Raw genomic sequence first — 11,837 nt, 5'->3', positions numbered from 1 at the left:
CCTGATTGAGAACCGACAGATGATTAGCCGTGCTGTGACAGAGCATAGGAACGTTTTCACTGAGAGGACGGGATGTAGCCATCAACCATGGGTGATGCCTCCAGACGATTAGCCGTGCAGTGACAGCGCATAGGATCATTTTCCCGAGAGGATTGAAAGTAGCCACCGCTGATGGTGATGCCCTACATACAGCTTGCCATGGAAAGGAGTAAGAAGGATTGAAGGAAGAGTGAGTAGTGAAGTAGAGTTTCAAGAGGAACACAGCATCTCCATACACCTATCTGAAATTCTCACTATTGATTTGCATAAGTATTTCTATCCCTTTTTATTTTCTTTTTATTATTAATTTTCGAAAACCCATAAACCAATTTAATCTGCCTAACTAAGATTTACAAGGTGACCATGGCTTGCTTCATACCAACAATCTCTGTGGGATCGACCCTTACTCGCGTAAGGTTTATTACTTGGACGACCCAGTACACTTGCTGGTTAGTTGAACGGAGTTGTGAGCTTCTCTAACAGTGCCTGGAATTCTTTTATCACAATTTCGTCCACCAGTTTCAGAGATGGTCTGGTGGAAAGGATCAGGGAGGAGGATTCGTGTGCTTTAGAGGTACCACCGTCACCTGAGGAAATTAAAGAGGCAGTATGGGATTGTGAATCGTCCAAGGCCCCAGGATGTGACGGTTACAACATGAACTTCATAAAGAAGTGTTGGGATGATATAGGCTCGGACTTCACGGCAGCGGTGATGGCCTTTTTCCAATCTTCAAGGTTGTCGCCTGATGCTAATATCACATGGGTGGCGTTGGCCCCAAAGTTTACTGGTGCTAAGGAAATCAAAGATCTGCGTCCGATTAGCATAGTAGGGTGTGTATATAAGGTAATCTCGAAGATGCTGGTAAGAAGAATGAGAGGGGTTATGCCAGGGTTAGTTGGCGAGACACAGAGTGCTTTTGTGAAGGGTCGGAAGATTCATGACGGGGCCCTAATTGCATGTGAAACGGTGCAGTGGATCAAACAGAGGAAGAAAAGCGACAATAATAAAGCTGGATTTCCAGAAAGCATATGATAGAGTCAAGTGGAGCTTTGTAGACCTTGTATTGCAGAAGATGGGTTTTGGTCAAAGATGGAGGGGTTGGGTGATGGAGTGTATTATCACGTGCTCTATGTCAATGTTGATATATGGTTCGCCGTCCAAGCCGTTCAAGATGGAAAGGGGTCTGAGACAAAGGGATCCTCTGTCCCCATTTCTTTTTGTACTTGTGGTTGATGTCCTACATAGGATGATTGGAGAGGCTGTGAGAAACGGTCGCATATCACCATTGATGGTTGGGAGAGATCATATTGAGTTATCGCACCTACAGTTTACAGATGATACTGTTCTATTCTGCCCTCCGGAGGAAGACACAATCAAGAATTATAGGAGGTTGCTTAGGTGCTTTCAGTTGATGTCAGGTTTAAGCATTAACTTTGATAAATCTAGCTTGATTCCTGTTAATTGTGATGAGCAGTGGGTGCAACGTATGTGTGGTGTGTTGGGCTGTAAGCAAGCCAATCTACTAGTTAAATATCTCGGTATCTTGTTAAGAGCAAACCCAAGGCTGGTGAAGACGTGGAAGCCAGTAATAGACAAAGTGGAGGAGAAGCTTAGTCTCTGGAAGGCCAAAATCCTCAATAAGGCCGGTAAGTTGGTGCTTATCAAATCTGTGTTAAACAGCCTACCGGTTTATTATCTGAGCCTCTATAAGATGCCAAAGGCTGTTGCAGAGAAATTGATTTCCTTACAGAGAAAATTTCTATGGAGTAAAGAGGATGGGAAGAATGGTATGGCTCTAGTTAAGTGGGAAGTGGTCCAGACCCCTAAAAAGTTAGGTGGGTTGGGGGTTGGGGGATGCTATGATAAGAAATTCAGCTCTTCTGTTTAAATGGTGGTGGAGGTTCTCTAAAGAGGAGTGTCCTCTGTGGAAGAAGGTAGTATGTTCCTATAACAACTTGAATCCAAATGAGCTATTGTCCTCTCAAGAACTACCTATCCGAGGTGGTCCATGGAAGGATATTTGTCAGCTACAGTTCAAGAGTCAACAAGTCAGACAGAAGATGATTACCGGGTTGTCCATGGAGGTGGGTGACGGGAGGCGGACTTGATTTTGGGAGGATGCCTGGATTCATGGAGGTCCTTTGAAAGACTGTTTTCCAAGGCTATTCTCAGTTTCAAACCAAACAGGATCAATGATAGGGGATTGTGGCTTTTGGGATGGGCTAGATTGGGTATGGAATTTTCAGTGGAGGAGAGAATTGTTCCAATGGGAGTTGGGGATTTAGTAAACCAGCTTCACCACACTCCGATTCATTCAGCATTTTTGTCTTCATCTCACATTTCTCGAGCATTCTAGCTATTTGTCCTTAATTTGTCATCGCTCGTTGTCATTGTCATTTTTGTGTCAATCCTTATCTTGCCATGGTCTTCTTTCTGTAAGTTTGCCAAGCACTGTTGTTTCTGTGTCCTATTGCTTTTCCTTTGTTTTTCTTGTTCTTCATGTGTCTTCTTCTTTCTGGTTCCTTCTTTTTGTTATGTTTTCTCCTTTTTTTCTTTTACTTGATTTCCTAGATTTCAGTTTGTTCTTCATTCTTTTATTTCTTCTATTTTTTTATATCATTTTCTTTTGATTTGTTTTTTCTATGTCTCTGTTGTTGTTATTAATTTTGGATAGAGTTAAGATTAGGTTTATGATGGTTGTTGCAGTAAGAAAAGAAAAAGGTCAAAGCAGTGGTGTGATGAAAGTGGAAATAGTGTTGACTGTTAAAAGGATGATTTTTAAAGCGATTTCTAATATTGAAAATGATATTAATAAGAAAAAAAAGTTGGAGACGATTTTAATTTTGAGCCAAGATATTAGAGACAAAAAAGTACTTAACCCTTAATTTAATCACGCACTATGTTAAACTTTTTGTTGAACCAATCTACGCCCACATGTAAGACGGATCGAAAATTGGTCGCCGCCGAATGTTTGTAAAAGAGAAAATAAAGGGGAACAATGCTCATTCTAAACAACGTAAATAACAGATTAAAAAAATATTAAATTAATTTAAAATCGAATTTTTAAATTTGAATAATTAGGATTAACAACGTAATGTTTCGTTCCCTCTCTCATCGCACCCTCACACCATGTCTCGTTCCCTCTCATCGCGTCAAGCATCCGTCGTTCAAACCGCCACTGCTTCGCATCCACAGTGTGCCGTCGCCGTCGGGGGGAGGTGCGCGTCCGTTCGCGCATTACGCCGCTGCCGCTGTCTCATGATCTCCGTGCCGCTGCCACTGCTGCCTCACAATCCCGGAGGGTGCCGCCGCTACTGCCTCACGGTCACCCCACGTTCTGACTGACCACTGCCGCTGTGTGCAGCGCCGCCGATCGTCAACGCTCCATCCTCCATCGCGCTGCGGCTCCAACCACAGAGGCACCTCCTTCTGCAACGCGCAGCGGCATCCACCCTCCATCATTCGTGTCGCGCAGCTTCATGGACCATCGATGCTACATCTATCGCCGTGCAAAGGCACCTCTTTTCGCAATGCGGGGTGCCATCCACCCTCCATCAATCACGTCGCACAGCCTCACGGACCGCCATTGCTCCCTCCATCTTGCCGTGCATACAAGCCGGACATCGCGCAGACCCTAGCTCCCTCCTCTGTCATCCTCTTCTTTTTCTTGTGATTTGGATTCTTTTCGTTGTGATTTAGATGTTTCTTTTAAATAAGTAGTTTTTTTTACTATGAATAACTTTCTCTTTTTTGAACGTTACTTTTGTTTTGATGGATGTTTCTTTTTATTATACATGAATATTTTTCAGTATAAATTTGTTTAGATATTTTTTTAAGTTTGTTGGATGTTTCTTTTTATTATAGTATTGTAGTCTAGTGCTGCCAACAATATTAAAGGCGTGACAGGAGAGGGAGAATGGAGTAACTACGGTGAAAATAGGATAATAAAAAAAGTGAAAAATGTAATTGGAGATAAAGATGAATAATTAGATTTTTTTATGTTTAGTGAGCTTAAAATATAGTTCATTGTTCACGTTATTTATAATTTTTGTTATTTATCTAGTGAAATTAATGATAAAATTATCGAATTCAACTTATTCATATGTGCTAAGTATTAGTAATACATCTTTTTAATTTCAATTTTTTAGTTAAATAATTAGCTGCCATTTAAGGCATTAATGGAATGGAAATCTTAGACAACAAGAAATTTTGTGGGATTTGTTAGTAATTTTTAGTATTTTTTATTATTTAATCAGTATAAATATTAAATTATTTTTGACAAATAAATTTTATTAATTTATAGAAATAAAATTTAAAAAATATAAGTACAAATTATATTAATTTATATCTGTAAATTATAATAAATATATGTGTAATTTTTTTGTATAAAATTTTATAAATATTGGTGTAAATTATTATTGACCAAATACTAAATAAAAATAATAATATTTGTTCGACATATAACATTACTCTGTTAGACTTACACAACTATAAACCACTCGAATCCATGTACAAGCCAAACATGGCGTGGATTAATTACTGCACACATCATTAGCTCTAAATGTACAACAATTTACACTAAGACAATGTCATCAAGAGAAGGCATAAATTCTTAATTAACCAGTCTCAACAACGAAAAACATAATTAGAACATATTTACACAATAAAAGCAAAAGCAAAGTCCAATTTCCTTCCTAGAAATAATGGAGAAAATTAATTAATAAACTTTGAATGAGAACCCAAAAAACCTTGTAACAAGACCTCCATTTCTTCATCATCACCAGCTGTTTTGGTGGCCATGTTTCGGTGAACCATTGTCCTTTGATGGAGAATTTAAACTCTTATTCATCACCACCATCTTCTTTTCACTCAACCCTCTCACATATTCTTTCTTATTTGTATTTCTCATAATTTTTCTTATTGGCTTTGAACTTGATGAAGAAGAAGAAGAAAAAGAGATATCACTCAACACTGGAATTACATACCACAAAACACACGTGCAAAGTGTCGCCACCGATCTACCAAACACCGTCAAGAACACCAAAATCAATATCATAACAGCCGGAACATAGAAAGATGGATACTTCATCCTGTCCAAAGAGAACAACAAGCTCCTGTTATCAGATTCCAACAACTTGGGTTGTTGTTGTTGTTGCTGCTGCTTTGATTCTTTTTCCGAAGTTTTTTGCATTGGCTCCGAGAAAGATGTCATGTGTCTTACTCTTACCTTGAGCTTTTCATCTTCTTGATCATCTCTCTTGCTGTTCTTCTTCTGATTTTGGTCTTTGTTCTTCACCTTGACGACGATGGGGACGAAATCATCATTGTCGGAATACGCAAATCGAACGAAGGATATGTCGTGAGGGTTCATCTTGGAATAAACCTTCTTCCTTCTCTCATCGAGTTCAGCAAGAAGTTCAGAAAACTTGTCTAATCCACGTGTTGAGTATGGATTCTTGTCCCTGTTATTATCCCTTCTTTTTGAGTGCTTCTTTGGGGTAGAAGTAGAACTACTTTGACATGCTCCATCTTCTTCTTCGTGATTCAAATTGAAGCCGCAAACTATAGAACTCAGCATGTGGAAATTAATTTAAAAGCTTAATTTCTTGAAAAAAAAAAAAAAGAAAGTTTGTGTTGCTTTGTGGAACTTTAATTTTGGGAGCTAGGAAGGTATGTTAATGGAAGATTATTGCGTGAGGGAAGACTATTAAGAGTTTATATATTTGGAGGAGAGTGTGACTGGATCTAATTTCTAGACACGGCTTCAAAGTCAAAACTAAGGTAAGGTTTTGAAATTTAATCCTATGAAACTTTCACACACACATATATAAAATATAAATCCAATGTGGCTCTGTTTGATCTTTGACTTCTTGGAGAGTACGTAGTTTATTCTTTTCAAGACCAAGTAATAATTCGTATTTAAATATATAATAAGGAAATGATGGCGTAAAAAAAATAAAGGGATTGTGTATCATAACTTATTAAAATTAGTTAACATGTTCCTTGGAAAAGAGGGATTTGACTTTTGTTGAGTGTATATATATATGAGGACGTATTCCAAGTTATTGCAAGCCAACATTTTTATATTTGCCATGGATCAATCATGATCATGTCTTCTAGAAGGAACGTGATACTGTTGAGACTTTTCATTAATTTTCCTTTGTTATCATCTGCTTGTTAATTAAAGATATATAATTACAATTTAATAATTATGAGATCATACTTATATTTCACCGAAATAATAGTTAGCTATAACTAATAGAAAAGAGAAAACTAATTAGTATCAATCATGGTAAGTATATATTAAAATTAGTTATTAAAATAAATTATATTAAAATATAAAATATATATTAAAAATAAATTAAATTATATATACATATAATAATTAATTTTAATGTGTAAATAATATTTTTAAACTAATATGATGCATTTACAATTAGCCAAACAGTTCGTCTATTCTTTATTATTATTATTATTATTATTTACACAACTTCGGTATATGCCAAGACTAGTACACTAGTTTTAGATACACAACAATTATCATTTTGTTTTTCTGTTACTTGCATTGCTTTCTGAATGACTTGGTCATATAGAGCACCCGGTGACCAACAGTTAATAGCAAACTTGCTCAACCAAAAAATATAAATAAATAAATAAAAAATCGGCTGACTGCTTCAGCTATGTCAACTCATTTAATTGGTTCTTACAGGAAACTAAATTAAATTATTAGTAGCCACGACATTCGTGACGTTATTGGCAAAAATAAATATATTTAAGAGTAATAATATCTGTGAAATTGTGGAAAATATTTTTTATAAAGTGAAAATTCATGTACATTATCTTTATATAAAATTGATAATAAATAACAGTTGAATAATAATTTAATTAAACATATCAAATCATCAAATAATTTAGAACGGTTAACTTTACATAAAACTATATATAAGTCTTTCACTTTTTTATAATCATATTGTATCTGCGTTAATTATCATCCCTATATCAATAAGGATGATTTGTGTTTTTCAACTTCACTTTGTCATTCTCACTGCTTTTCAGTCCACTGAAATTTCTTAGGCTTGAACATTCAGAGTTTTGTTTTGAACTCCTGTTATATGTTATAAGCCTACAATTCTACAACATTCTTACTAGTAGTAATATATCAATATAAAGACTTTACTTGAATCTCCACTATATTATATAATATACCTATAATATACTATAATATACCAACCTGCTGCATATAAGTGGAATACTTCCTAAAACCTACGTTCACTGAATAAAAAAATGTAAATAAATAAAAGGCTAAAATAAACACTCTCATAACCGTTGGTAGAGTTCATTCAAAATGTAATTTGGATATCAGATATAATAAAATTAGATGTGTTGGCTGCTGGCATAAAACCTTGTTATATTTAATGATTCTATAATCTTAAGATCTGATGTCAACGAGCATAAAACAATATGATATCTCTTTTTCACAAATTGCTCCTACCTCCCACAAACATGTACAGAGTTTTTATAGCTGCTTTTGCTGGTGTTGAACAAGCCATGTAACCAAAATGCAGATGCTCTACTCTCCCTGTTTTCATAATTTTCCCAAGAGAAAATCAAACTCTACAGAAATCGGCATCGCACTATCTGCAATGATAGTCGCAAACTATTAGTAGGGCGTATCAAGTGTTTAATAAGCCACGGAATCACAAGATAAAAGAAACTTATATGCAATGAAGAAAGTAACAATACTCACCAATGCGTCATTTTCTTTCCAATGTTCCTCCATATTAATCATCATAATCAATTTCATCATCCTTCATATACTTCTCTTGCACTGCTGCAACTGTAGATTGCTAAGTCAAGGGAAACTCGGAATAAACATTTCAAGTAAAGCTTCCTCCAGTAATATAGTTAAGGGATATTATGCAATGTATTTGTGACATGCCACTAAATAGAAGTACAGCACTAGCACTTAAACCTTACTAGAATTATCATTTAACGTTGAAAACTTGATCCAGATTGTAAATCGATAAATAAAAAGAAAAAAAAAATCTCCTAATGTAGCTGGTAGCAATGTCATGTTCTCATATCAGATTTATATTCACAATGCAGTTCAATTTAAATTAATATCAAATATTAATATCACAACCTTTTGTATGAACTGATGAAATATGGTTAAGTTCATTAAGGTTTTCAAAAGTTCTTTACCACACTGAAAAATGCACTGCTGGATAGTAAAGTTTCATAATGTACATGTGCAAGTGATGAAATTTTGTAGTGTAAGCCATGAGGTAAAAGGTAAATGAATCCAAAATATGCATATCACGAGAAAGCAAGGATATCTGTAATAATCCCAATCATTGGGACCAATAGCAATCTTGCTAAATTCAACTGCACTTGCTTCTATGCCAGCAAATATGTACCCATTGCTTTTGTCTATCAGCTTCACTAAATTTCCTACACTCTCTTTGTCCTGAAAAGGAAATCTAGGTTTAGGATTGTGAACTCTGCCATGAACACATTCAAAGAACCCAGAGAAATATTATGTACCTGAATATCTAAGGTTGTAAAACTCACAAGACCGAAGTTGTCAATAACTTCACACAATTCCTTTGTGAGCTTTCTGCAAAAATATAGATTACTCGTAAAAAGAACTAGTCGGTGTATAATAAACCAGAAATTCTATGCAAGGATGGAAGGATCAGAACATTCAATTCCATATCCTAAATGTTTCATCAATCTGTTGGTCGTTGGTTTCTTATCGAGTCAGTTCTATTTCATAGGTTGTACCCTAAGAGTGCATTTATGAGTTGAAGTTTTCAAGGGGAAGGGTAGAATGGGAAGGGTCCGAAGAGTAAAAAATACTTTATGCTTTAAACTATTCTCTTCTCTCCCTTTCCATCCAAAACTCCAATTGGCAAACACCCGTTAGAGGACACTCCATTCCTATCACAGGAGAAAGAATTCATGAAATAAAAAAATATATATATTTTGTCAGTGTACTTCATTATTATAGTTTACAGAAGTACACCAACAAAATAAATTCCATGGATCCAATTGAAACAGCCACTTCCACCATTTCCAAATTTTCATTAAGCCGTTATTTAGCATGGCAGATGATCACAGATTCATGGTACTATGGTAGACAAGTCAATTACACAATACAGTACAGTATGGAATTCTATGACTTAAGAAAGAAAACAGTTGAAAAGTTTTAAACAATAGTCACAAAACATCAAAATTATATTAGAATCCAAAACATGCTAGTAGGTAAAAGAATCTCCAAGAACACATCCCACCTGTATTTCGCAGAGCGAGGATCCTGATCAAGATGGTGTTGTAAATATGACAAGTCTTCTACGTCTGTATAGAAATCAAGATTAAAGGCTGCAACAGTCAAATCACAAAGTTAGTGCTGAAATTTGCCAAATATAACCAGCATTGACAAATATATATTTAAACCGTAAATTCTAAAAGTAATTTCCGCACCTAGCCTCCCATAGCTCTCAATTAAATCAATTTTTGACAAGACATTTATGTGAGGGAGTTCTAAATGTAGCATTGTTGATAAGGATAGAAGCAATGCACTGACATACTTCCCAGGGTCACTGCAAAGATGGGCATCAACCAGATGCACTGCTGTTAACTGCATAGAACGAACATAAGATTAAGTTCTCAAACTGATACACAATTAGATATCACAAGAAGCAAAGAAAAGAACTATACCCTTAGATTCAATTTCTTAATGAGTTTCATGATAACACTCTTGGCATTTGAGTGAAGAAAAAAGAGTTCCACTTGGCCAGGAAAATCAAAGAGTAGGTAGTGATCTGAAATGTTAATACTATTGTCAGCCCACTATGGATAACAGAATTTACCACATTTTCAGAAACTTATTACCAAAATGTCACTCTTTTGACATTAATTACTCAGATGCCACCTTCCTATATTATTATAAACAATCATAATTAAAACTAAAATAGCAAATCAATTGTCACTGTGGTAAAAGGGTGGCTTTGGGTAATAGTTATAAAAAGGTGGTATTTTGATAATAAGTTTCGAAAAAGGTGGCACATGAGTTAAAGAAAAGCCATTACAAAGCAAGATAATAGCAGGTTGTAGTCTACTATGGATAATGCCAGTAATTTTTATTTTTTAGCATTTAGATCTATACAATATGGCATAATAGCAAACCAACCTTTTAGAAGTGGTTCCAACTTTGCTTCCAACCAGTCGATATTTTTCTCTATATAATCCATACAATATACGAGACCTGCTTGTAAAAGACGAGAAACTTCAAACTGTGCAGCCTGAGACTATGATATAAACCCTGAACCCTATGTTTCGGGTTTAGGTAGTGCAACATATCCACAGAACATTTTATTAGAACCATTAACTTGCACACTAAGCAACTAGTTAGATTTCTTGGAATCCATGCTTCCAGAAAGAAAAAAGTCTAGAAAACGTTCGTCCTATGTTTACACTTCAAACAGTCCATCACGCAATTCAATTATTTACACTTTGCAGTACATAAAACAGATAGAATTCAGTTTAAGAAGAAAAAAATACACATTAAACATGAAAAGCTAGGTAAGTATTAGGCGTACCCCCATTTGGACCAAGAGAATGTTCCACCATTACATCACTGAGTTTCACAAGCTCCTCAATGTTCACAGCACATTCATAGCTATATTTTTATATTAAGGGAAAACACATCAATTGGAACATACAACTAAAATGGAACATTCTGGATAACAAAAATTGTAGAGAAGGATACGGTAAAGAATCATTAGCAGGATCCAAATTGACAATAGCAACCTTCCTGCAATCACAAAGAAAATATACAAGGTTAATACAAGACCCACATTAGTAGAAAAGGTAAAATTAATCCAACTAGCGAAACAATGTATTCAATCCTGTTCCCCCATAAAGAGTCAGGCTAACCTTCCAATAAGATTGAGGAACTGAGACATGCCATTGCAGTAAGTTGTTTTGCCGGAGCCAGGAGGTCCAACAACTACTTGCCCAAAAACCATCGTTTCTTCCTTTCAAATAAAAGAAATCAAAGTTCCCAGAATGCAAAACCAACTATTCTGGACATAGTTGTCAGAACCCAATCCAAAACCAATTCAACTAATTCAGCAATTCAAAACCAATTCAACACTTCAATTCAACCCTGCCATATTTATTTCTAATCAGCTCATCAACCAATCAACAATAAAATTCACAGCAATAACACAAGAAATTTCACGGAAAAAAAAACTGAAAAAACAAGTAAATGCTCACGGCAGGAAAGAGAGTGGAGCAGTGGAGGAGACGCGAGCGGAGGTGAGCGTGCGGTGGCGGCGTGGCGGTGAACCGAGGTGACAGAGACAGAGCTGGGGTGGCTGCCGTTTTGGAAGGTGGGTTCAGCCGTTCGGTTCTTCAGGAAGCCAGGAAGGATGAAGTCACGAAGGAGAATTGGGGAGAGTAGCAAGGTGAAGCTGAAGCTTGAAGGAGACAAGGATGGGGGAGAGTCTCAGTCTCTCTGAACTCTGAAGGGAAGGAGAATGAGGGAGTAAGTGCTAGGGTTTCGTTTGGGGATGGGGTATTTTTTTTTTAAGAGTAAAGTGATAATTAAATTTTTAAAGATGTTGACTTTGGACTAATTAGTTTTTGAAGAAAAAAAAGTATTAATTAGATTAGAATAAATGGTAGATATGTATATATCAATAAATAGTGTAAAATGAAATTGAATTGTCCATGTATTTTGTTAGTTACAGTGGTGTATGTCTCGGTTGTATCACATGAGCAGAAAAATCAT

At 35.8% G+C, this 11,837-nt stretch overlaps 3 protein-coding genes across 4 annotated transcripts; 1 reads left to right on the top strand and 2 right to left on the bottom strand.

The window, feature by feature from the left end:
• The first annotated feature begins 1,112 nt into the window (after positions 1 to 1,112).
• LOC107461120 (uncharacterized) lies at positions 1,113 to 1,928 on the top strand. Its single transcript, XM_016079585.1, has one exon. It carries the CDS (start codon positions 1,113 to 1,115, stop codon positions 1,926 to 1,928), a length of 816 nt encoding a protein of 271 aa, XP_015935071.1.
• Positions 1,929 to 4,470: 2,542 nt separating this feature from the next.
• LOC107461246 (uncharacterized) lies at positions 4,471 to 5,734 on the bottom strand. The gene has a single exon (XM_016079730.3). The coding sequence runs from the start codon at positions 5,616 to 5,618 to the stop codon at positions 4,818 to 4,820; it is 801 nt and encodes a 266-aa protein (XP_015935216.1). The 5' UTR covers positions 5,619 to 5,734; the 3' UTR covers positions 4,471 to 4,817.
• Positions 5,735 to 7,375: 1,641 nt separating this feature from the next.
• Positions 7,376 to 11,627, bottom strand: LOC107461207 (GPN-loop GTPase QQT1). Of its 2 annotated transcripts, XM_016079682.3 has the most exons (12): positions 11,321 to 11,627; positions 10,979 to 11,210; positions 10,812 to 10,856; positions 10,642 to 10,721; positions 10,233 to 10,307; positions 9,761 to 9,864; positions 9,524 to 9,680; positions 9,334 to 9,421; positions 8,585 to 8,657; positions 8,377 to 8,507; positions 7,788 to 7,879; positions 7,376 to 7,678 (listed from the first exon to the last, which is right to left on the bottom strand). In XM_016079682.3, the coding sequence occupies exons 2-11, from the start codon at positions 11,068 to 11,070 to the stop codon at positions 7,822 to 7,824; spliced, it is 903 nt and encodes a 300-aa protein (XP_015935168.1). In that variant the 5' UTR covers positions 11,071 to 11,210; positions 11,321 to 11,627; the 3' UTR covers positions 7,376 to 7,678; positions 7,788 to 7,821. The 2 variants fall into 2 exon arrangements, with proteins under 2 accessions (XP_015935168.1, XP_052108351.1); XM_052252391.1 differs by lacking the exon at positions 7,376 to 7,678 and having other exon boundaries at positions 7,824 to 7,936.
• Between the last annotated feature and the right edge of the window lie 210 nt (positions 11,628 to 11,837).

This window comes from Arachis duranensis, chromosome 8 (assembly GCF_000817695.3).
Source record: "Arachis duranensis cultivar V14167 chromosome 8, aradu.V14167.gnm2.J7QH, whole genome shotgun sequence".
Lineage (NCBI taxonomy): Eukaryota > Viridiplantae > Streptophyta > Magnoliopsida > Fabales > Fabaceae > Arachis > Arachis duranensis.
This window is presented reverse-complemented; position numbering and strand designations above follow the sequence as displayed.